This window comes from Akebia trifoliata, chromosome 4 (assembly GCF_017979445.1).
Source record: "Akebia trifoliata isolate Shusen 1 chromosome 4, ASM1797944v1, whole genome shotgun sequence".
In the NCBI taxonomy this organism is placed as follows: Eukaryota; Viridiplantae; Streptophyta; class Magnoliopsida; order Ranunculales; family Lardizabalaceae; genus Akebia; species Akebia trifoliata.
Genome location: NC_141378.1, coordinates 902,483 through 928,676, shown reverse-complemented (window position 1 = coordinate 928,676; position 26,194 = coordinate 902,483). Strand labels below are relative to the sequence as shown.

The following is a 26,194-nucleotide window of genomic DNA, read 5'->3' as shown; positions in this document are numbered from 1 at the left end:
AAAAAAACTAAAAACTAAAATAAAGGTGAAAAGTTCCTTGGCTGAGTTTCTAAGGTTGAAACGCTGCTGGTTTTGGTTTGAGTTGCTTGTTTTTAAAGCTATTACAAGGGGCGCGCGTTGAAGTTCTGCCATTTTTGGCTTAATTCCAACTAATTTAGTGATGATTTCAAACTTTCAACCGCCCAAGTGAACTACTACTAATTTTATAAATACGGCTATTCTTCTTTATTGATTCCCAATCTCAATTTAACAAAAAAAAAAAAAAACTCCATTTTAAACAAAACTTCAAATACGTGTGTGATGACGTCGTACAGCGTTATTGACACGTGACGGAAGAATTTTTATCCTGTACTTCAGTAGTATTATTACTAATGCCATTAGTATGACAAGTGGTAGTCTTTGAAACCACTTATCCATGATTTAAAGCAATAATATGTGACACGGCTGCAAATAAAGGAGTTAGATTACAACCCACTAATGATGGAAACACAGGATATTAACTCGAAACGGAGAAAACGGCGCTAGAGGAGGTTACTTTTGAGTTGGGGACCACATATAGTTTATAGAAGTTTTCGTCCGTTAGTGTCTGGAAGGCGGAAGCAACTATAAATTAACTTGAACTCTGTGTTCCACTCCACAACTCCTCTCTCTCTCGGTTAGACTGAGAAACAGAGCTTTCTCCTTCTGTTTCTGATTCATCAATCTTAGTTTCTTAGAACTCCTGACCTTTCTCTCTCACAGGTAATAATAGTTTATCGTATTTAATATCTCAAATGGGTGTGCTTTGATTTCTTGTTTGATTAACGATATTATTTGAAAAAGAGTCTTGAAAATTCGGGGTTCTTTTGAACCTGATTTATTTTATTTTTTTTTAAATTCAGATCGATTGATCGTAGAAGAAGAAGAAGAGAGATGACGAAGCAGAATGTAGTTGTTTCTGAAACGAAATCGTCTCTGTTTACTACTATTGCTATTTCTAAGAAAAAGATACTTAAGAAGCTTGAAATAGAAGGAAGTGGAGGACGGAGAATGAATGCTTGGACAGATTCAATGAAAGCTTGTTCACCTACCCATATCAAATCAACACCGTCATTGTCACTAACAGAAGATCAGACCTCTTGGATTGTACGTAATGGTGGTCTCCATCTGTTATACAGTTTTTTTTTTTCCAACAATATATAATGAATTAATTCTACTTTTTCTATAGATGAATCATCCATCAGCTTTGAATATGTTCGAGCAGATCACAAATGCTTCAAAGGGCAAGCAAATTGTGATGTTTTTAGACTACGATGGTACTCTCTCCCCAATTGTTGATGACCCAGATCGAGCTTTCATGTCTGAGCCTGTTAGTTCTTCTCTTCTTCTTTTTCTTCTCTTTCTCTTTGTGCTTCATCGATCTTATTATTGTCTCTGTGTCAACTTTCAACTCAGATGAGAACAGCTGTGAAGGAGCTGGCTAGATTCTTTCCTACTGCTATTGTAAGCGGGAGGTGCAGAGACAAGGTACATTTATTGGAAAAAAAAATTAAGTCTTTAAACTTAATTTATGATTTTATTTTTAGCTATTTAAGTATAAAAGTCCAAGAGAGACTAATAATTTTTGTTTTGGATTGTACAGGTTTATGGCTTTGTACGTTTAGCAGAGCTGTACTATGCTGGAAGCCATGGCATGGACATTAAAGGACCAGCCAAAGGTCACAAATACAAGAAAGTAATAACAGAGTTCTCTCTCTCTCTCTCTCTCTCTCTCTCTCTCTCTCTCTCTCTATTTGTCTCTACACATCTGTCTTTATTTAAAAAAAAAAAAGTAGGAAACACAGCTAAAAACTGAATCTATTTTTTTTCTAAAAAAAAATTGTTTTTTTGGGTTTTGCTTGTTTTAGGATAATCAAGCAGTTCTATTCCAACCAGCTAGTGAGTTCCTACCCATGATAGATGAGGTTGGTTTGTTATCTCTAACCTTAAAATTTTATACAAAAAGACATCAAATTCATGAAAATGTGCTAAAACCAATTATTTAATTTTAGGTCTACAAGGCATTATTGGAGAAAACAAAATCCACCCCAGGAGCTAAGGTTGAGAACAACAAATTCTGTTTATCTGTTCACTATCGTTGTGTTGAGGAGAAGGTAGAACCCAAACTCCATTTATTATTTTTATGAGAAAATATGTATAATATATTATGTAGAAAAATTACTGGTTTAACTATATTCATGAATTTTCAGAAATGGAGTGCACTGGCAGAGCAAGTCAGAACAGTTCTCAAAGAATATCCACAGCTTCGACAGACTCAAGGGAGGAAGGTGTGATATGACGTTATTTAATCTATCGCCATGTTCCACTATAATTTTTTTCTTCTTTTCTTCTTTTACTTATATATAAAATAAAACAATATTTAGATTTCTAAATAATAATGAGTGCAAGCAAAAGTCTAATTTTCTTTGTTGTTCGTAGGTTCTAGAGATACGTCCTACCATTAAATGGGACAAAGGGAAGGCTCTTGAGTTTTTGTTAGAATCACTTGGTAAGTTATTTTATTAAAAGACACATTCCATCATACAAACCCCTTATTTTCTTTGGGTGTACTCAAAATAATCCAAACTTTGGAAAAAGAAGGTTAAGTAAAAGTTACAACCACTTTTTTTTTTTTTTTTTAATGTGTCTTCAAGAATCATGATAAAATGACTACCCCACGAGGCATACCCAATCAACATCCCTGACATGACATGTTCAAAAATTGTAGATCTGTACTCCTTGGGATACAGAACTGCACTTCCTCATAAAAAAGTACAGTTTTGTATCCTAAAGAGTGCAGAACTACAATTTCCAAACATGTCAAGTCAATGGTGTCAATTGAGTATTTCATTTAGAAAAAATTGAAAGAAGAAGAAGATTCATCCAGTCGATCTTAAATTATTTTAAATCAATCTTAATTTGATGATGATTATGATATTATTAATAACAATAATCTTGTTTAGGTGAAACAACAATGACTTATATCATTGTGATCTTGTAACTTGTAATTACATTAGATCACTTATCCCAAAAAAAAAAAACTACATTAGATACTAGTGCTTTCTCAATAAAATGGGTGGGGTCTCTTAATACACCAACTTACCGGTCAAAAAATAAACAATGACTTAATCGCTTACTAATCTTTTTTTATTTCTAATTCTCAAGGATTCGCCAATTGCAACAATGTTTTACCAGTGTACATTGGAGATGATCGGACTGATGAAGATGCATTTAAGGTATCTAATGTTCTTGGTATACATTCTCCTAGTAAAAAAAATTCAATTTAAATTGTATACTTAATAAATTGGTTTTGTACTTTTATTAGGTTTTGCGTGAGAGAGGACAAGGGTTTGGCATTCTTGTCTCTAAAATTCCAAAGGAGACAAATGCCACTTATTCTCTTCAAGAACCATCTGAGGCAAGAAACTAGTCATCTATCCATACGATCATTTCCCTTATTGGACATTTGTATATTATTTTTTTTCCTTCAAATAATTTGTTAATTTTATTGTGTTAATTTTTTTTAATGTAGGTTAAAGATTTTTTGCACCGCTTAGTCAACTGGAAACGACTCTCGCTACAAGGACGCGCAAGGGTTTAAACTAGAGAAACAATTATACACCCAAAAAAAATTAGCCAAGGGTGGTAAAATAATGTGTATTTTCCTTATTTAAAGGAAGAAATCAAAATAGAGAAGCCTTTCTCCTTTCTATTTTATTTCCTTAGGCTTGAATGCCTTCTTGTCTCTATTTATTTCCAAGGTAAAAATGGAAAAAAATTGTGTTAATTTTGTGGAACATAAAATGTGTCATTATTGTACTCTCTCTCAATCCTAAAAGCTATTACTGACCCATTCCAGACGCACTTGTTCTCTTTCATCACATTTGTATGGAATATTCATGTGGTACAACTTGAACTAGAGTTCAAAGTCACCTATAAATTGCAACCTGAAAAATGTTAAAATTATTGCCTACTTTATAACATTTGTTCATGTGGAGCTAGCAACTTTAACAAGGTTTGAAATCAATTTATAACACGTTTTTTCACTTGAGATTGGAAGATGAGCAAATTGGATTCGAATCATTGCCTTCCAAATGACGCCACTAACCTAAAAGCCCATGCGACCACTGTATTGGAAACCACATCATAAGTTAAAGAGACAAGGAAGCAGTTGGACTTAAAAGCCAAAAAGTTTATTATTGAGTGAATTTTTGAAGCTAAACCTATAAATGACAGTTGTAACCATAGTCTTTTACATGTTTTATTCTACCACAATAATCAATTAGTAGGATTTGAAGTGAGCATTGATAAGAAGAGCTTGTTTATGGCCAAGTCTTCTTGGTAAACATGTCAGCTTTCTAAGTCGGTAATATTTGTGAGTGTTGATAGCAATAGAGGATCATATTTTACCAATTAACTTATTTTTCTGTCAAGCACTTCATTTGTATATGTTTGTATTTTTCAAATAATCTTAGTTGTATTTCGTACACATAGGAATCTATTTGTAACAGCACCCTAGTTTGTAGGATCTTCAACAATATTTTATTATTCTATTGGTATATGCTCATAATTACTCAAAACTCAGAGTCTTTGAATGTTTATGCTATCCTTGGCTTAGACTATATACATCTAACAAATTAAATAATCGTTCCAAATCATGTGTATTCCTTGGATTCTCCTTTACTCAGAGTGCTAACTACTACCTTGATCTATCAATCTCTAAAATATGTCTCTCGGCATGTTAGATTTGTTGAGTATGTGTTTCCTTTCACTCATCTCTCTAATCCATCACCTCGTCCCCAATCCAACACCATTGCCACTTGGATTCCCCCACCATTTCGAATCCCCTCATTATCTTTGGGACCACCACTCAATCTGTCATCTACAGTGGAAGTCCTTCAGCAATCCCCCAGTGAAACGTCTTCAATTCCAGTCCTAACCGACACCTCATCTCTACCAAACTCGCATGAACCTACATCTAACATCACTTCCTAACAACCAACACTACAACCTACCCACACCATGACTATTAAGTCCAACAATAATATTCATAAACCTCTCACAAAAATAAATCTTCACACTCAACTATCTAGAGGCAATGACCTTGAACCAACCACTCTGACCCACGCTCTCGAAAATCATAAATGGCGTCAAGCTATGTCTGAAGAGTATGATGCTTTACTAAAGAATGGAACATAGGTGCTAGTTCTACCTGATACAAGTAATAATTTAGTTGGATGTAAGTGGATTTTTAGAACAAAACGCAAATCTGATGGCTCTGTTGACAGGTTTAAGGCCCATTTTGTTGCAAAAGGTTTTCACCAATGTCTTGGAATAGACTACCAAGACACATTTCACCCTGTTGTCAAGCTAACTACTGTTCGAGTTGTTCTTAGTATAGCTGTGAGTTGTGGCTGGTCCTTAAGACGACTTAATGTCAACAATGCCTTTCTTCAAGGTCATTTTCAGATAATGTCTATATGTCACAACTGCCAGACTTTGTTGATTAAAACAACCCATCATATGTCTACAAACTTAGAAAAGTAATTTACGACCTCAAACAAACCCCTCGGGTTTGGTACCATGAACTTAGAACCTTTTTTTTTTCAATTTGGTTTTAAGAATTCACATGCAGTTACTTCCCTATTTGTCTTTCATGCTGATGGCTACACCATGTATCTCCTTGTTTATGATGATGATTTAATTCTCACTAGAGACAATGATGTCATAGCTAATCACTTTATATCTCTTCTTGCTCAACGATTTTCCATTAAAGATCTTGGGTTGTTAACTTATTTTCTAGGTATAGAAGTTGTCTCAAACAAAAATGGTGTGTTACTCTCTCAAAGGCGTTATATTATGGATCTTTTAACTCAAACAAAGATGCACGAAGCCAAATATGCTCTCACTCCAATAACAACCAGTCCATCTCTTATGTTAAACTCAGGTTCTTCTCTGTCTAATCCAATTGAGTATCGACAAGTAGTTCGCAGCCTTCAGTATTTACTAATCACAAGGCCAGACATTGCCTTAGATGTTAACAAACTATCATAGTATATACATTGCCTTACAACTGAGCATTGACGCTTTGTAAAACTACTATTACGTTATGTGATTGCCACCATTGATGATAACTTATAAATTTATCATGACTCGTCTATCAATTTGCATGCCTTTTCTAATGTTGGTTGGGCAACGGACAAAGACACATTTTGCTTCACAAGTTCCTATGTTGTTTATCTTGATAAAAACCATGTGTCTTGGAGTTCTAAAAAGCAAAGGACTATTGCTAGATCCTCCATTGAGACAGAGTATCGCTTTGTTGCAATACTACTGCTGAACTCAATTGGATTTGTTATCTTCTATTTGATCTTGATATTAAGCTTCCTTGTTGTCCCGTAATTTATTGTGATAACATTGGCGCCACCCAGTTCTGTTCCAATCCTATTTTTTTATTCAAGAATAAAGCATGTTGTAATAGATTTTCATTTTATCAGGGATCAAGTTCAAAATGGTGCTCTCCATGTTGCCCATGTCTCTTTTGAAGATCAACTTGGTGATGCTCCCACAAAGCCTCTTCCTCGACAATGTTTCCTTCAACTCAAGTTCAAGACTGGACTTCTCTCTAGAGATCCATGTTGAGGGGGCCTATAAAGGAGAAATTTTTACTAATTAACTTACTCCTCTGTCAAACACTTCAATTGTATCTATTTGTATTTTTCAAAATAGTCTTAGTTGTATTCCGTAGTCATAGGAGTCTGTTTGTAACAGCACCCTAGTTTGTATGATCTTTAACAATATTTTGTTATTCCATTGGTGTATATATACGCTTGTTAATCAATAATAAGTGAATATAATAGTTTTATCAATTTATTGTGTTATTAGATAGCACCTCATGATTAAAAAGAAAAAAGAAAAAAAAAAAAAGAGTCGTGTTAGAGTAACATTGAAATATACATTGATTCTGACATTCTGATGTGGTGGTGCACATATAACCATAGATGCTTATGGTTATGTGTGTACCACTACATCATAACCTCTTTAATGCTTGGCTTCAAATTGTAATCCATTAGCATTCATAACAACTAAGAATCAGATGAGACAAAACAGTTCTTGGTGCTATGTCACATGTTAACATGGCATTTTCTTGTTGGGTAGATTAGCTCCTTGGAATTACTAAATAATTAACAAACTGTACTAAACAAATATAATTTAATCAAAATCTATCCTAATCTAGGATTTAGGATGGGAAGTTTGCAATTCTAGAGATTACAGAGAAACTCGTATTGTGGTGTTAGTTAGCAAGATTTGAAAACAACTGATCATCAAGGGTACACCCTTGCTCATCCCACCATAGAGAGGGGGAGATAGGGCAACTATGCGATTGCAAGTTTATGTGAAATAAACTTACATTATTAACCAATTAATACGCAAGTGGCTAAGTGACTAGGGCCATTGTTTAACAACAAATCTTATCTGGGTAGGATTAACAACATATCATTCTGCATTTAGTCTATGGGCCATCATCATAACCCTTCACTTTTTATTAGAAGAGATGTAGACAATATATGGCCCTTGATAGATGATCATGGTGATGTTTGGAAGACACTTGCTCCTTTATTTGAATTTGACAAAAAGTACAAGCTATTATTAGCAAATACTAAAGCCAAAGTTTTCGCTTAGTGAAAAAAAACTGTGATTATGTTGTCAAGACTGCTCACAATGCTAAATCTGGAATGGCACATCTTCAAAACTAGAAAGTTGTCATCAACCTCATTATGCACTAAAAAGTACTTAACATTAAGAAATCCTTCATATTTTATGTGGGGTTAGATTTCTTGAATTAAGGTCCTAGCTAGTGGGTATTGTTCATCAAATACTCAACTTCAGAGTGCCAATGAAATTCTAACAAGGATATTTGATGTAAGGGAAAATAAGAAATTTTGGAGTTTGGGAGAGTGTTTTTAGTTAATTAATCTTTTATATATTACAATGGTAACTTTTCATCTCCTAACGTGACCTAAGGGCGATAATTAGTGGAACACATATAGAGAAAGTAGGAAGATATAGAAAAATATATGTCAAATGTTCACTTAATCTATTTTCTTTGTCTCACTCTCATCTCTGTGTTTCCTCTATCCACGGATTCCACATAAACCATAGATCTTTCCTCCTCTTCTCAGACAAACAAGAAAAAAGATTTAGGCAAGTTAAATATTTTAAAAAAAATCCTTTGAAGTAGAAAATGAATGGTTGCTCGAGTGAGACACCTTTTTTCCTTTTTCCTTGGATATCTACTATTTTTTACACCAAAACACTAAAAACCAATGCCTTGAACCAAGAGAAACACATGCAAACTCTGTTGAGATATGATCCCAATAATTCCCTCAATCAAAGCTTATGCTATTGGACCCCATATAAGAAGAGACCTATACCATTAGTCACCTAGATTTAAGGGTGGGCCCACCTTAGAAATGAATGGAATCTAAAAGATTTCCAAGGGTTTTGTTCGTTTGTTTATATGATACTTTAGGGTGGGCATCCTTTCAGTGAAAGGGAAAACCCACTAGTAGAAGAGCATCTATATATGGTTGAAGAGGAGTTGGATTCCACTTAGGGGTTTGATGTGAAGAACACACATGGGTTTTGAATGGGGACATTAACACGACTCCAAGAGCTTTGACAACCTAGTCTCTTTGATACGTGGAAAGATGTGAGTCCACTAGATTCAAACCATCATTGGTCCCTAAACTTATGTAAATTAAGTCTGGTATGCCCCCAATAATTGGTGTCAGTAAAACCACCAACTGCCCTAACTCCACCATTCATGACTTAGGTCTGAAGTCTGGAAAAAAAAAGTTATATAAATCTCTTATAAAAGGTTCAATCTAATAAAAAAATGGGCTCTTTCAAGGCATTTTTTATGCTGTCTCACTTGAATCCCAACACCATCAGTCATGAGAAATCTCTTATATAATGTTCAATCTATTTAAAAAATAGTGTTTTCAAGGCACTTTAGATGTTGTCTCACTTGAATCCCTCATGCTTCCACCAAACCAGACCTAACAAAATACTATAAGCTTTGTTAACCCCTGGCACTCACAATTCTGACCCATCATGTGGACACATATGCTCCATCATTATAACATATTATTTATAAATACATACATACTCATAGCTAGGCATGGTCCCAGAGAACACGTGTCCATACTGCAGTATTCAAAACAGATTTTACACACGTGTAACCCTGTGAGAAAGGTCCCACATAAAGGATTGAGCCCTCAATGTGCGTTGGCTGGTTGGTTGGTGTGTCTTGGAATACCATATATATATATATATATATATATATATATATATATTTAATAGGATGCTCAGGATGCGCCTAACTCTTGTCACATGTCGTACATGTGACACAGTTGCATCTCTTTATGGGATACAGATCAAGAATGGGGTACGTGGGATTGGCTCATTGGTTGGATCCTACCAAACCCCATCTATTTTTATTTTTATTTTTATTTTTTCGTTTCCTAGAAATGATAAGTTGTGGAGGACAATAACAGATCAATGTGGGTATTAATTTAGGTTCCTAAGATATTACTTACGAAAAACTATTTTCTAACAAAGACGTCCTTAGGGGGGCCTGGTTCTTTTTTTTTCTTTTTTTCTTTTTTTTTTTTTTGTTTTTGTTTTTTGTGTGTGTGTGTGTGTGGTGTGTGGGGGGGGGGGGGGGGGGGGGGGGGGGGGGTGGTTGGTGTTTATAGGACTCTTCAAACAAACAAGGTCGAGGGAGATGATCCCATAATCCAGGTGCCGCTTTCCTTCGCAATCAAATTACACTACTCGTCACGAATCTCAAGGTTTTATTTTTATGGTGGATGAGGCTTAGTAAAGCTTTTTTTTTTTCCTTACTAAGTTAGTCAGGCATGCATCAAAATAAAGGTATTTTACGTCTTTCTCTAAAACTTTTGGATGTGAATACCAAAAAAAAAATACTCGGAATATTATAAGGTATCAGGCCGGGCATTCGACAGGCCTAGCTCCAAGCCCAAGATCGGACCTAAACTTGAATTGGGTCAAGCTGTCCCCAAATGGGACTAATTACATTACCCAATCCGTGTCCATGAATGCCAGGCCAGACTAAAACTTGGCCCATTGACAGCCCAATGCTAACAGAAATTTAAGGTTTTTTTTTTTTGTGGATCAATCTACCTAAATTATACAAAAAAAAGAAAAAAAAAATTGTACGAAAATTCAATAGAGGATACCTCGGATGTTAATTAAGAACCTCCTACCAAAGAAGCACAACTAAGAATGATCTAAAAAAACACTTCAAAACTACTACTCCTAGTTACAATGGAACCCCAATCAAAAACCAAAATTTTTAAGAATGTTATTTTTTCAATCAGGATTATGATGGGCCATTGTAATATAATTCACAACGAGAGCTTTGAATGCACTTATGCACATTGATGCATTGGCAGTTTCAAATATTTGATAACAACAGTGACAATGTGTATGCATTGTTAATAACAAATAATTGTATGCAGTTAAACCTTTCTTAATTAATTGCTCAAAAATGGGAAATGGGAATAGAATAAATTAAGGAAATAAAAGAGGGATAAAAATAAATATGAAAAAAACAGGAATATCTGATGGAAGAAATCAGTCCAATTTACAATCTAGTTCAAGAAAAAAATATACAATGTCACAAGAAAGAAAAAGAAAAATCTACAAAACTCAATTGGCAAAAAAAAAAATGTAGTAGTTTTCTCCTTGCCAAATTTATGTTATCAACATAAAAATAATTAAGAGTTCGACTCCAAAATGATCAAAGATATAACCCATCCACCGACCGGACTTCTATAATAGAATAAGAAATAAATCGCGAAAGGATAAGAGAATTGAACATCTTCATATTAGGCATGAGTATGATCATCACCTTTTCATTAGACCTTAGTGTGACATTCTTGAGATAGGATATGTGTATCTTTCGCTTTCTCTAATGTATTTACTGTCAAATCGCATGAGATAGCCATGTTCATGGTCCATGTCTGCAACACCCCAATTTTCATCCTCACAGGAATGTCTATCGATAATGACAAAGAGATCCTAACCTTTGATCCTTGACCTTTCATGCTCCTTTGTATCTCATGAGGCAAAACATCAGAGCTAGTAAGGGTTACTTGGAAAACTTTCGAATCCTTATACCCTTGGTAAAAGGCCAGAGGCTTTCCATTTGCGAATTCTATGTCCTTAAAAGAGAGCGAAGCGCTTCCCCCTTTCTGATACAAGATCCCCATTCCATCATTTGGATTTTCAGCTTTCAAGATGATGTTAAAATCAGGATGTTGCCGATGAGAATGTGAGTTCTTGACAACAACATGTTCGATAAAGAATTTAGGATTCTTGGGCTTCAAAGCAATGAAGATAACGGCACAGATGCCAACGATGAGGGCAAGTACGAGGATGACGATGAAAATCCATAATAATATAGAACAACGAGAGGTGTTCTTGTGAACAGGGTTACGATAGCGTTCGACAATTAAGGCATTTTCGGGAGGTGGGACGCGATATATTTGATCTTTTGGTGCTTGGACAAGGTAGATTTTCGATCGCAAAGCGGGTGGTTCTAATGGGGGTTCATCTATCCCTGCAGCATCAGGAGGAGGAGAAGGGACCCTCTCCTCCATGGAAAGAAGGGGAGGGATGGTTAAGAGACAAAAGATGGTAGTTAATGTGAAGGAAAATAAAGGAAGCCCCTTGCATGGGAGGAGGGTTGCATGGACAAAGAGATACAACGTAGGTCAAGAATCAAAGACAGCCCAGACCCCGGAATCTCTTAATCATCCAATCAAATCCTATTAATAGACCGTTTACTCGGTCAACTCTCTTCTCTCTCAAAATGGGGTTTGAGAATGTGAACTTTGAGCATCTAATTTATAGGGAAAATACAAGGTGGATCTATAGTCCCTATCATCTCTCTCCTCGAACTTAATTGGATCAGAAGAACTTTAAAATCATACCATTTCGAAAATTCTAGGGATAGTAGCACTTGAAACGCAAATAATGCTTTAATGGCACTGCTAGTAATATTTAACGATTAAAGTTATTATAAGAATTTTAAATTAAATAAATATAAATTCCATGGCTACATCTTAGTTAAGCCAAAGCATGGAACATATCCGAGCAGTGAGCATCGATCATGAAATATCATATTAACCACCATTGTTGGTTGCCCTTTATTTTATCCACTCCATCACGACTTCCTCTCTAACATCAGATCGACAAAAGGTTCGCTAAGAACTTAAATTTGGGGCAAATCATCCATTTTTTTTTTGCTAAAATTCATTATTGTATTATCATCATGGTTTTTTAACACATAAGAACATAATTTCCCAAGTCATGTAGTATGACAAGAAAAAAAATAGATGGAGAATGATGTCCTTTATTTTGGGAAAAAAGATTTGAGAAAGATATTTTCAAATCAGTCGACCTTAGGAGTGATGCCATGAACTTGTTACTATGTAAAAGATCTTTATGAGAGCTTTCTAATGAACTCCATTCATCATAAACCAGACTTCTGGATCAAAAAATTATAAAATCATAGGGAAGGAGAGAAACATGAAGTAATATGCATCTTCTTCATATTTTTACTCGCAACTATTTCATTGATTTAGCATAAGTCATGTAAAATACATAAAGATACTTGGATAGATAAGTGAGAAGACGAGGAAAAATAAAATTAAAAATGAACACATTCAAGAACATGTAGAAATAAATTTAATTGACAACAAATTAAAATGAAGGTGAATATGAATATGCTTCAAATAATATATGACATGGCTCTGAACAAAATTCAAAGGAAGAACATGAATCATTCAATTGACCCCAAACTTTTGGTATATAGCTCCAATGATGATGGTAAAATGTTCAACTCTCTCATTCAACTTTAAATTAAAAATCACTTTAAATAAGTTGTTGAGTTTGGATCGAGCGACATTCCACAATTCTTCCCAGGAGTGGCAGGGTTTCCTTTGTTGGTGATAGGGTAGGTTGGTCTATAGGGCCCATGTATATTGCTACCTGGACATCTGCATACATGAAAAAAATTTGCCCAATAAGTTAAGAGCTATCAGGCAAAATGTGTTTTCAAATTGAATAGAATTGGAGCTATTACTCATGGGAAAAAAGTAAAATTTATGGAAAGGTATTGGAAGTAAAATTTATTATTGCAGATGAGCCATTTTTGTTTTTTCTCTTGTTTAGAGTTTTGTATATAGGACTGGTTTGAAACCCATCCCAAAAATATGAAGTGAAGCAGAGTCGCGAGCAACAAACAGACCCAACTGATGTGCTTCAAAAAGGAGTTATGTCCAAATCCAACGACAGAAGGAGATTAAAGAAGAACAATACAACCAACTCCAAAATTCCATAGGAAGAAGTTCGAAGTTAGCACATTATTCCAAGGAATCAAGCAAGAAATATCAAAATAAGAGTGAGGAAAAGTCGTAGAATTTGTATAAAAAATAAAAAGATAGAGAACATTGTCGAATAAGTATATCAGAACAGATAAAAAAACTATATCAGGAAAAGTGCATATTTATTGACAAAAATCAGTTACATGGATTTGTTTGTCCCGCAATAAGTAAATTAGATGGAAATTTCAACCTTACCAGTTACCATTGAATGCAATTAGGGAATAGACAATAACAAAATTAAAGACATTTAAATAAAAAAAATACCTAAAATTCCATTGGGAACTCCAATCTCTCTTCCCATGTCTTCTTGAAAATAAATTTGATGATATAAAGAAATGTTATGTTCATTCAGTTTACTTGCAGTCGTTGATAGCTTCAAATGATGCTATATATGAAGAAGCTACCCAACTTCATAATCATGAGGAAGTACATGTTTCTTGAAAAAAAAAAAAATTCATCTGCCATCTTCATGATTGATGGCAAACTAGCACTTTTAGAAATCAAATTCTCCTAAACACAAATTTTTCTATTCAATATGGTAAACAAACACAGATGGAATTCTCCTAAACACAAACAAGATGTCATCTTCTGACCACCTCTGAAACCGAAAGAGCTGCAATTTTATTTCCCTCTTCAGAGCTACAATTCATCATTGAGCTCATAATCGAAATGATATACAGGTACATTTTGACTTACAATAGCAACCTAATTTGTCAACCCACTTCACCAAAGCCAGGAACATATCTGGTTTAAGAATGAAGAATCTTGGGGAGTTAAATAGAAACTTGATGATCTGGGTTCGGAAATTCAGCAGCTTTTCATAAACTCAAGATTCGGGACCATAGTTTCTTTCATAAATCATAATTGAGGAACCATACAGAACCTTTGAGGATCTTAAGAGATGCCAGAATTCGTCCCCACGATATCCTGCAATAGGACAATTGAGGGGATACTTTGATTTGGGCTTTATGGTACTTTCGAGATTGGAAGAGAGGACATTGGGGAAGATTTTGATGAGTTTCTCAAGATGGGTCTTTTGAGAAACCGTGCTTCTCGAAAAATTCGAGTAACAAAATCAGATTTTTCAGGTCTCCGGATGCGGGGTTACAATTGTAGAAGCCTCTTTGGAGGTTTCAACTGAGAAGTGAGAACCCATGTCTATTAACCAGAGATTTTGATTTGTTGGGTCGAGAAGGGAAGAGAAGGAAGGATAGGATCTGTAGGGGTTGGAAGGTGCGGTCTTGAGGTCGAGTGAGATGAGATTTTTGCAGGGAAACAGGTTCATAGTGTCAATTTTGCTTCAATGGTGCATCAAATTTGACATTTTTTTATACAAGTTGAAATTAAATTAAATTAAATACAGCTAAGAGGAAATCAATAGATATATTTCAAAAAAAAAAAAAAAAAAAAAAAATCAATAGTTGAAGAGAAACTTGCCTGAGAGGTAGTTCCTGGAGAAGAAATTGTGCGTATTCTATGCGAGTTTCTCTGTGTGGTATTAGGAAACGTTTCTAATACAAATTTAAAAGTTAGGGTTGAGAGAGAGAGAGAGAAGAATTGTTTTTAGAACCGAACGAACCACAAGACCACGGTCAGACCTGGTTTAATTTGGTTGGACCTATCTATTTATTTATTTTTAATTAATTTTGAAAAGATAATGTGATTTTTCTTATGTTATTTTCTTTATTTTCAAATATATATATATATATATATATATATGATTGGATATATCATTAAGATTTATTTATTTATTTATTAAGAAAGTTGATAAAAATTAGTCCTTTCTCAAGTTCTATATTAAAACAGAGTCGTGATAATCTTACTATCCCACGTGACACACTTAATTAACTCTCATGACGTGACAAGCTCAAGAATTGTAAATTTGTATGTCTTATTATACACAATTCCCTTGGGATACACATTTTTATGGGAAAGTGCAGTTTTGTATCTCAAGACTTACGTATCTATAATTCCTGAACTTGTCACATTATGAGAATCAATTGAATGTGTCATGTGGAATAGTCAGATTATCACAATTGTTTAAAAAATTGAATATTTCATCATGTTTTAAAATCATTTATAAAAGAATGATGCTGAATTGACTTCAAGATTGAACCTCATATCTCACTTTCCTGGTGTGAGCGTGGAAGTGTAATGTAAAGGAACGGCATGTTTTTTCACTCATATCAAACGGGATGTTGAGTGGGAGAGTTGGAAACTAGCGCAAGTTAACCCTTCAACTTCCTAAAATTGTCTTTTCAAACAGGTGAATGTCGTTTTATCCAAATGTCCATTGGCTTCACCTTCATCGGTAGTTAAAGCCAACACCAATCATCTTTTTTGACTCCAACCATTGTTCGTGGATCAAAGCATAAACATCAAAAAAAAAAAAAGTATTTTTTTTTTCCATTCTTTTTCTTTGTTACTCCTAACTCTTTTTTCTAGTTAATCCAATCACTTCATAATTGAAATGGGTGCAACAATTCAACGACAAAAGTTAGGTGTTCAAGGGTCCAAGTTGGACTGATGTTGATTGACCCAAAAGAGCAATACATTGCAATCAGAGCCAGTCATAAAAAGGATCTCTATGTCCAAATCTGACTCATGCGCCTAAATTTAGGCTTATTTTCAGGCAAAAACACTTTGGTTTCATTTTTACAAGAGAAAAGAAGAAGAACAAGAAAGTGGAGAAAAGGAAAGAGAGGAGAGACATGAGAGGGAGTAAAAGGATGAGAGAGAGGGGAAGAGTGGTGTGAGATGCAGAGAGAGAGAGAGGGTATGTGTAATGCATAGGTGGACCACTGTTTCAACATTGAATACTCAAGTAATTAAAGATAATTTCTCCCTAGTTTTATACATGGAATAACTAATTACAATTACATGTTCTCATAATTTATGCATAGTTTCATAATTATTTCAGTTTATATATGAATTGTGAGAGCTCTTCATATATTAATTATCTCTATAATTGTTTAAAAAAAAAAATTTCTTCATCTAAATCACCATTTAAAAGATTGGCATGCGTCATTCTTAAAGGATAGACTAAGATAATTGTTAAGTCAACCTAAACAACTTCTCCTTAACCATAAAAGAGGGGAAGCGGATCCTCTGTGCACAAGATTCATGTAGCACGCTTTCAACAGTTGAAAGAGCGCCACATCAGTGATACAATTAAATCACAAACTTAAAATACTGGGAGTTTAGTAGTCGTTCATTTGTAAAGACATTGATCTAGAGAGAAAAAAATTATTTTTTTGATTTATTGTTTTTAAATCATACCCAAGTCAAGATCACAAGATGGCTAAGGTGTTACTTTTTTTCTAGTATGACATTCTCTTATCTATTAAAAGTGTGCTACAAAGGACCTGCTTCCAAAAGAGAAAGGGGAAGGGAAATAAGAAAGATGTAGGAAATCCATCTAGTACGTTTCCTACATGAAAATGCAAGTATGAACTGACAAGTAGTATTATAACATTCTCAATTGTGATGAATTCATTTCAAAAGGTGGGATCATCATCATCAGTTCATCACTAACAACTCACAACACATCATTTGTGGAGGGGGTTTGGTTAGTGGGGGTGGGGGATGCTACTCATCATTCACCTTATTAAATATACATTTTGTTATAAAAGAACCTTCATCAATTGATTGTATGGAGATTATAATTAGGTGAGAATTCCCATTTAGGGAATCTTAATCTCTTTTCTTAATCTCGTCTCATTATTACTTGATTCCTCCTCTTGGATTGGCTAATTGTGCAAATTTTGAATTCTGGATTAGTGATTGCTAAGCTTTTAGTTATATAACATAAACACTTATTCTAACAATGGCCTCCATCATTAGAAGCCATCCTAATTTTCCAAATTTTCATCATGAGCCTCATAAATCTTAATCTAAAAGGATCTCATTGAATAAAAATAACCATTTTTTTGGTAGGTTGAAATAAAGATGAGGACTTGAAAAAGAGAATTGAATCATTTAATGTCCTTAAACAGATCTAAAAAACATCTATATATATTTAATGGATTAAATAGTAAAAGAGATCTTAATCCAACATTTTTATAACAAAATGATGAATGGGTATTTGGAATCTGACTCAATAAAATGATTTGGTGAAGAAATTAGGCACTTTTTGAATCCAAACAGCAAAGATGAAAGTCTTTAGTATAGAACCTTCCCTCTTAACTAATTTATAATTAAAAACAATTGGAAGAAAAATGTGTGTGTGTGAGTGAGAGAGAGAGAGAGAGAGATGTCAAATGATGCCTCTCATTAAAAGGGGGAATCTCTTGCCAGCATCTACTCACCCCCACAGAACATCTTTTGAAGCTTTAGCCTCTTAACTTTCATCCCCCCTAGTACTCACCCCTACATGCATTAAGGTCTGAGACATTTAAATACAACACACGCATGCACTTTGATGATATCTTTATCTTAAGTTTTTATATTATATTTGCAAGCTTTGGTTCTGTCTTGCCCGCATGCCTTTTGATCTTTCCTTAAAGCATAATAAAGAACAAACTGACTCATACATAAATCTTTCTTTCTTTAGTACTCATTAAGAAGGCAAGTAGGTTTACTAGTATTATAATATATGTAGAATATTTCTAATCCTCACAAGAACATGATTTGATGGACCTTATTACAATCATCCCATAAGACCATATTATACAATTTCAAGTGTTTGAGCACTTTTGATCTAGCAATCTGCATTATTTGAACTGAAATCATATAAAACCTGCTAAAATGATCTTGAAATTTTATTTATAATCTGAATAATGATAATATTTTGATTAAAAAAGAAGAAAAAAAAAAAAGTAAAGTAAAGCATCCCTCACAATGATTTAAATAAGCTTTCAAACTTCTAATTTTACTCTACTTTGTATTATTACTAGACTTTTCCAATATTGTAACATTTCTAAAAATAACCTAAAACAAGCTCCCCTAAAAATGTCCTAAAATAAAATTTAGTAAAAAATAGGAAATTTGACTTAAAAAGGAAGTTTTTCACAATTGTAACCCTGCCCAACAGATTTTATAAACTTTTTTATGTGGTAATGCTAAGATAAGAACATATCATAAAAATCATTATGATACATGTTCACAAAGTTATGCCCGTTTGAAGCTAAGATGCCCATTTAGCGTTATGGTCAAAAAAAAAAAAAAAAAATTTAACAGGGGCAGCAGGTCCTAAGGTAGAAAATTAATTTAATAGTCATTGTTGTCTATGAGATCTGCTTTCTTTCTTCTTACTCTATATGAGTTTCTAAGTCATCTGTCTTTTAATTTTATACAACAAAATGGATAGACCTTCCTCGTGAAAGGGTCCCATTCAAAGCCAAGTCTAATCCAGTACCAAACTTAGTGGGAGGGACCATCCTTCCCTATATTCTCCTTTCATTATGGCATCCTCGCTTTAATGAACCCAACATATTTTTAAAACTTTTTGGTCTACTTTTGATCTACATCTATTAGAAGAAACTAGATGGAAACTTAGACGAAATTACATCCATCTCCCCAGAAATTATGAAAACCCAACCCCCACCCTTACTAAGATTAAAATAATAATAATAATTTGATTTAGAAAATTAAGTGGCCTGCTGATTAAACTAGCTTATTTGTAACTCGATTCCCCCCAAGAACACGATAAAATCACAAATCATACTAATCGATCTGAATGCCAACAAAGACACTATGATCATAACTGAGAGATTGCTAGCTAGGTTCAACCAGACTGTTCCCTAATAGAATTAAAGATGCCAGGGTCTTAAAGAGAATTCCACTCTGTAGAAATACTAAGCACCAAAGCTATTAACACGATTATCAAGTAACCCTTTAATCCACTGAACCCATTAATAACTGGTTCAACAACAAAACTAGAATAGATGGGAATTTAGATATGTTTTCAATCAAATTATCACACAATGTATCGTGCATTTGACATCATCACGATGTGTTTTGAGATCAATGAATATATGACACAATTATGAATGGTGCTTATAATGTTGTAGGATATATCATGCCAATTTATGTAATGAGTATTATAACAACAAAGCCTTATCCCAAAGTTTGGTGTCAGCTAAACATTTGGGATTGGCTCCAAACCAAAAAAAAATATTAAAATTAAAATACTTACTAAAAGAAAAAAAAAAATACAAAGATTAAAACTGATCATTTTATATAAAAATATCATCTCACATAATATGAATCACTAAGTTGGGAGTACACCAATGTTTATCTAATGATATATGTAGCATATCCTTGTGTCTTTTTCCTTTTTTGGTATAATGAGGGGGTTATTTCCTATTTTCTCATAAAACTGAGGGCTTAACATGAAATATTACTTCTTTTATGCTTCCACTTCCCACATGAATACCTGATTTGATCAAGAAACAATGCTCGTGGGCTTCAGCTTTTATTTTTCTTATTATATATTATTCTAAGTTCTCTTCAGCATGCAAGCAAGAGAAAAAGTAAAGGCTAGGAAATAAAGGAAAAAAAAGTCTCGTGATATACAACCCCAAAGGCCTAAAATAAAGGAGAGAATTAAAAATTAACAAAGCAAAAGGAAAGAAAAGCTGTCAAGTTCTCCTTCCTGTTAAAATCAAAACAAACACATCTCATAACCCAAAATAATACCAACTTAACAGAGCTAGCAAACTCAAGAGAAACAAGAATGAAAGGAAGAGAAGGCAAAGGAGCTCCTCCAACAGACCTCTTGGTCTGTTTTCCATCAAGAGCACATCTAGCTCTCATGCCAAAGCCCATTTGCAGCCCAGCTAGGCCCATGGAATCTACAAAGCGCCACCATCATCACCATGTCAACAGGTCTAGCAATAGAGATGGTCAAGGTAGTCCTCTGTTATGGGCTAAAACAAAGCCCATGGGATCAGACATCTCAGAGCCAACATCCCCAAAAGTCACCTGTGCCGGTCAGATCAAAGTCAGGTCCAAACCCAATTCTTGCAAGAATTGGCAATCAGTCATGGAAGAGATTGAGAGGCTTCACAATAACAGGAAACACAAGAAGAGACCTTCTTGGGTAGAATCACTTGGGTTCAAGAAAGATATAATGCAGTTCTTGACTTGTTTACGAGGTATTCGATTCGATTTACGGTGTTTCGGTTCTTTTCATGGAGCTGTGGTGACTTCTGATGATGATGAAGAAGAAGAAGAAGAAGAAGACGTAGATGAAGAAGAGCAAGAGCTAGAAAACCAAGTGGGTATTGATGATGATGATAGTGGTGCTTCAAGAACTGTTTTTTCTAAGTGGTTCATGGTATTGCAAGAGAATCAGAATCATGGTTTGATCAGTAAAGAAAATAAGTTTAATTATGAAGAAAAAGGAGAAGATAAAGGTGGTGAAGGATTTGATCCTTGTGTTCCTCCTTCAAATGCTCTCTTACTCATGCGTTGTAGATCTGCACCTTTAAAAAGTTGGCTAGAAGAGAAAGAAGAACAAGAAGAAGAAGAAGAAGAAGAAAAAGAAAAAGAAAAAGAAGCAAAGAAAGCAAAGTTGGTGTTGGAAGAAGAGAAGAAGAAGAAAGAGAACTTAATTTTGAAGTGTTATGCTCCTGATTATTTCAAGGTTTCTTCTGATATTGCCAAGGAAACATGGGTTGTTGGTGGAATGAAAGATCCATTGTCAAGGAGTCGAAGTTGGAAGAGATGATAAAAATGGGTTTTATATATATATTCTAATTCATGCTTATGAATATTGTTTTAATTTCTGGTTGGTTTTCATTTGTTTTCTCTTGTGGGTATGCTCTGACTTGGATTTTGGAGAATCCAAGCTACCCTTTATTCTTATTTTTGCTTTTGGGTTGACTTGATTTGATTTGAGATTCTGTTACATTTGTACATCTTTCACTCTCCACTCTTTTTAAGAAAAGGGGGTTGCTTTCATGGTAACATGTATATATTTGTGATTTATGAAATTTGTTGTTCTATTATAATTTACTTGTTCTAGTTCTAAATCCCCATAATTTTTATTTATTTTATTTTATTTTGCCTGATTTATTGAATTATGTGGTTGATTAATCAAAATGTTTGGTTTTCAGTTTCTTGTTTTGTACGGTATACATTTTATTCAATCTACTGGTATGATGATGGAACAGGGTTTGTCTCATGGGATCCATGATAATACTGCTTAGTTCTTTTTTATTAATAAAAATTTTCAATAATTAAACAATAAATATTTATCACAAAATATTTATAAGTTACAACATTTTGAAAAATTATGACAGAAACAAATGTTGGGATAGAGGTCTTGAATGAAGGTCCTAGTGAGGTACTACTCCTCAAATATCCAACTTAGGGGTCACAAGGCAAATATGATATTTTCAAAGTGGACAGAACAATATCCTTAGTTCTTGATCAATAAATGGTCCTTTAGATTCACAACACACTAATAATTCTTTTTGACCATTTGATTGGGCCTTTGATAATCCATTTAACCCCCTTTTGAGTGAATCTAGTCCATCCTACGACGAGATTTTTGAAATTAGGATTATTGTTAACAAATGAAGGTGTTTATCACATGTCCTCTAAGAAGTATAACTACTCGTTAGATGGAGGGAAAATGTGGGCGAGATGATAAATTTTTTGCAAAAGAAAAAATCAATCCAGGATTTCATAGAATTTGGTGTACCGAGGGCATTCCCAATTTACAAAAATACCCATGTTAGGATTTAGGGAAGCCTTCAATACACCCAACGTCGTGTGATTGCTCAATTCAAGATTTTTTGAATTACCAGATTGACTTTTATGTGCGCAAAAAGATTCTCAAGAAAGACGTGGTGAAGCTGTTAGGTGTCTTGAATGATATTTTTAGTGGGCATGTGACAGATTACTAATGATTTAACAATTTACACCTTTGAGCAAATCCCAACCCACATTCTGACCATTGGAAAATTTTCCATTTTGGATGGCCAACAATTTCCACCAGGACGCCGAGGTCATGTATTTGTTATAAATCAGGGTCTAGGGAGAGATACTTTCTCTTTAAATAGCAAACAATTAAGGATTCTTTTGTTAATTTGCAAATAAAATTAAATCCATATTTTTTTTTTACATAATCTGTTCTTAAATCTTTGAGAAATTCCCACCAAAAGCAAATAATTACCAAGTATCTCAACTACATAAAGTCATACATAAACACATAAAATAATACAAAAGAACCCCCATTTGAATTTTTTAAGTTCACCGGTGCCTTTTGATCCGATGCTCTCCATTCTTTCTTGCTCTAATCGTAATGCTTCTTGATTGGCCAGAGTCAGAGATGATAGACTATTTATCGTTACGGGGATGATCTCTCTGCAGAATTTGTTTGGGGTAAAGGGAATGAACTCTCTGCTATATTGGTTTCATGTCCTTGGAGTCATCATGTGATTGATTCTTGAGTTGGGCTTTGACTTCTAACAAGGCCCGGCCCAAGTCCTCATCTTCTGGCATCTCTCTCGCCAGCATCTCGTAATCTTGTATCGATGCTTCCCAACGTCCCAACTAACATACAAGCAACAAAACATTTAGAGGTCTTTTGTGTGTGTGTGTGTGTGTGTGTGTGTGTGTCGGTGGGAGCGCATAACACATCCACTAGTGCAAGTTAGTTACCTTAGTGTTGCAGTCAGCTCTCCTTAATCTAGCCTTGCTATACGATGGGCGCACATTAAGAGCTTTAGTACAGTCTTCAATGGCTTTATCAAACTGGCCGAGTTTTGATCGACAAGCGGCTCGATTGCATAACAAGACCGAGTTGAGTGGGTCATGCTCGAGTCCCTCACTGTATGCAATACACGCCTCCAAGAACTTTGCGGCCTTGAAGAGATCATTACCACTTGATCGAGCTGATGCCACCCCTCGAGTTTTCCTCACTATTGAACACACATCTTTGTTGGTCGAGTCTAGTCGAGCTGCCCGCTGAGCCACCATCACCGCGTCATCAAACCTATCAACTCAATTGCATAGTGACAGGGTTCAAGGAACTACTTTTTGGTGTCTAGAAAAAGTAAGGAATTTGATAAAAAAGCCTCTCTGTGGGGGGACATTTTGGTTATTGATTTATATCTTTGAAACATTTCAGAGGTATTCTGGTCATTTAGTTTAGAATTTTTGGACTTTTTGTCTAAACAATACATTTCCCACATTCCGCCCAAACTCCCTAAAATCCAGATGTCAAAAATCGATCTGTATAACTTTAACTTATGACCTACTTTTAGATTCTGACTTTTTCAGAAATTTGAAAGCTTTGTGCATTGCAAATGGTGATTTTCAAACACAGTGTTTTTCAAGGCTGGGAAGGGAAAAAAAGAAAAAAAGGCCACCCCAAGTTGTAGCATAAGAGAATTATGTAGAAAAATGTCAATTCGTCAAGCACCACAAATTGACATATATGTATCGTTGCATTTTCGATCTTAGTATATCTAATCAATGCTCAATTTAGATTCTTTGCAGCTACTTTTACTAACCTGCCAGCAGCCATGTCCACTTGCGCTCGTATTAGTAATAGTTGTGAATTGCCAACAGGACCAAAGAATTTGGTGCAGTCGTCAATGTCGAAAGTTGGTCCCTTAGATAATGTGGTGTCCGCCTCTTGGTGCCTATGGAGTTTCAACAAGGCCTCGGCTTGCAAAGCAAAGATCTTTTCACAAAACACCAACTAAGGCCTATGTCAGTATGTTTAAAGAGAAATACAACGGGAGAAATTATGAAAATGTCATTTTACAATGACAATAAAGTCCTTAAGGAATTGTTTATGCTGAATGACCACAATGGAAGATACTACTACCTAAACTGACCTGAAGAGCTGAATCGGCCCCAGAGGATATAGTTCGCTCTGTCTCTTTTAGCAATGTGTTCCAGTCTCTTAGCCTCCTTGCTTCGGTACACTTGCTTAGATGAGTTTGAAGAGCCTTGGCTTGAGCAACATCGTTGGGGTCAGCTTCAGCTCCAGACTGTTTGTAGTGATATAAGGCTTTCTCTGTTTCTCCCAATCTACAAAATTAAGAGACATATCCAAAGATTAGATCTCCAATGGAGAATAGAATAGTACAAGCGATTTGTCTCTTACCTGCGATAGAGTGTTGCCAAACGGTGATGGGCTCTATGATAACTAGGCTCAATCCTAATGGCTTCTCTACACTCAAAAACAGCTTCTAGAAGCCGACCCAGACCAGTTAATGCAGCACTCTTATTGCTCCTATATGACGCTTTATTTGGTTCAATCGCAATTGCCTGTTCATAGAATGCTAAGGCATCTGCGAACCTTCCCTCTCTGTAATCCTCATTACCCAACAACTTCAATTGCTCAGGATCCATTCTCGTTGACAATGCTCGACATAGGGACCCAGATTGTTCTTGTTCTTTAGGTTGATGGGTCTCCTCATTAACCTTTTTTACTAGGTTACTACCTGTTACACCATTACCGTTAACGTTACTGTTACCATATTTTCCATTTGGAGTCGAACCCATCTCGTGTGCTGTCTTAGGGAGGTAATCAAGAACACTTTTCGTTGTGTTAACAGGGTTGATTTGATTTAAATTCCCCGCTCCCGGTTGCCTTAAGTTCCCCAAATTACCATAGAGCATAACATTACCCGAAGAAGCGCGAACAAGAGTACCACTTCCCTTCGTTTGCTGATAATCAGCGATAATTATTTCGAGCTCCCCAGAGATACCAATGGAATCCTTGGGTACCTTTCTTCCTTGTCCTAAGCCTTGGGTTGGTACCACCTTTGTTGTCACATTCAGAGGTTTTCTACCTACATCTTGATAATGGTAAGGTGGGGTCATAGGATTATTATTATTTAAGGTTGGTTTGGAGATCATAGGTTTCTCTACTAATTTGGGTGGAGGTTCTGTCAAATTAGGGGAGTCGAGGAATGCGGTTTCATCAGAACTACCTCGTCTCCGCTTTGAATTTGGGCTAAGGACCTTGAGATCTCGAGTTGCATTGTTGTTGGGTGTGGGAATTGCATTCGCGGGGGCTGTCTTTCTAGACCAGAAGCTTCGACGACGGAACAATCCACTATATAACATTGAAACACAACCTGACTTCTTTTCGGGAGAATAGTCTGCCATTAATTCCACACAGATGAAACTCTTCCTTTTCTCTCTATGTTGTAATAACTAGATAATGAAATATTTCTGAACCAACAAAAACATGGTGTGGTTTAAAATTTGGTTGACGATTAAAAACCATGGATTGAAACTTCCAAGAGAGCCCACAAATACAAAAAAGAAATCAGATTCAACAAATAAATTAGAGAAACACCACTCAAAAATATTCTTAAAGAAAAAAAAAATTTAAGAATAAGAGATTGGTTGAATTAGAAAGAAATGTTGGGTGGTGTACAGGCCTGCCCCCCAGGAAGGTGTGTTTATTTGTTTATGATTTCACAACCCCCTGGAGTGGCTACCTAGAAAACCCAGTTTTTCTTTCTATTTGTTTCTTTTCTTTCCGTTGGAGATTTGATGGGATGAGAGAGAAAAAAAACAAAAACAAAAATGGAAAATCTGAAACAGTAATTTAATTTGGTTAGAAATTAATTTGTTTTTTTTTTTCTTTTTATGTGATTGTGTGGAGAAGCAAGAGATCCGGTCGTGGGACGGACATGAGCCTCTAAAAATTTTCTAACTGATTTAATTTTTTTAGTTGCTCCTGTATTTTCCAACCATGAAAAACGACCTCTTGACATGTG

At 35.0% G+C, this 26,194-nt stretch overlaps 4 protein-coding genes and 1 long non-coding RNA gene across 6 annotated transcripts; 2 read left to right on the top strand and 3 right to left on the bottom strand.

Annotated features, from left to right (window-relative positions):
* The first annotated feature begins 582 nt into the window (after positions 1-582).
* On the top strand, positions 583-3,869 carry LOC147402739 (putative trehalose-phosphate phosphatase I). The gene is made up of 12 exons (XM_086438069.1): positions 583-741; positions 882-1,125; positions 1,208-1,348; positions 1,435-1,506; positions 1,622-1,714; positions 1,887-1,943; positions 2,031-2,132; positions 2,229-2,306; positions 2,458-2,527; positions 3,184-3,254; positions 3,344-3,436; positions 3,551-3,869. The coding sequence occupies exons 2-12, from the start codon at positions 913-915 to the stop codon at positions 3,617-3,619; spliced, it is 1,059 nt and encodes a 352-aa protein (XP_086294195.1). The 5' UTR covers positions 583-741; positions 882-912; the 3' UTR covers positions 3,620-3,869.
* A 6,774-nt stretch (positions 3,870-10,643) lies between these two features.
* LOC147402738 (NDR1/HIN1-like protein 13) lies at positions 10,644-11,865 on the bottom strand. The gene has a single exon (XM_086437594.1). The coding sequence runs from the start codon at positions 11,706-11,708 to the stop codon at positions 10,965-10,967; it is 744 nt and encodes a 247-aa protein (XP_086293720.1). The 5' UTR covers positions 11,709-11,865; the 3' UTR covers positions 10,644-10,964.
* Positions 11,866-12,785: 920 nt separating this feature from the next.
* Positions 12,786-15,102, bottom strand: LOC147402737 (uncharacterized). The gene is made up of 2 exons (XR_015177330.1): positions 14,934-15,102; positions 12,786-13,109 (listed from the first exon to the last, which is right to left on the bottom strand). It is a non-coding gene; the product is annotated as an uncharacterized LOC147402737 (long non-coding RNA).
* A 4,882-nt stretch (positions 15,103-19,984) lies between these two features.
* LOC147402736 (nucleolar GTP-binding protein) lies at positions 19,985-21,464 on the top strand. The gene has a single exon (XM_086438068.1). It carries the CDS (start codon positions 20,173-20,175, stop codon positions 21,166-21,168), a length of 996 nt encoding a protein of 331 aa, XP_086294194.1. The 5' UTR covers positions 19,985-20,172; the 3' UTR covers positions 21,169-21,464.
* A 1,057-nt stretch (positions 21,465-22,521) lies between these two features.
* LOC147402735 (inactive TPR repeat-containing thioredoxin TTL3-like) lies at positions 22,522-25,998 on the bottom strand. 2 transcript variants are annotated; one of them, XM_086438065.1, is made up of 5 exons: positions 24,565-25,998; positions 24,293-24,488; positions 23,963-24,153; positions 23,109-23,442; positions 22,522-23,000 (listed from the first exon to the last, which is right to left on the bottom strand). In XM_086438065.1, the coding sequence occupies exons 1-5, from the start codon at positions 25,572-25,574 to the stop codon at positions 22,851-22,853; spliced, it is 1,881 nt and encodes a 626-aa protein (XP_086294191.1). In that variant the 5' UTR covers positions 25,575-25,998; the 3' UTR covers positions 22,522-22,850. The 2 variants fall into 2 exon arrangements, with proteins under 2 accessions (XP_086294191.1, XP_086294193.1); XM_086438067.1 differs by having other exon boundaries at positions 23,963-24,135.
* Between the last annotated feature and the right edge of the window lie 196 nt (positions 25,999-26,194).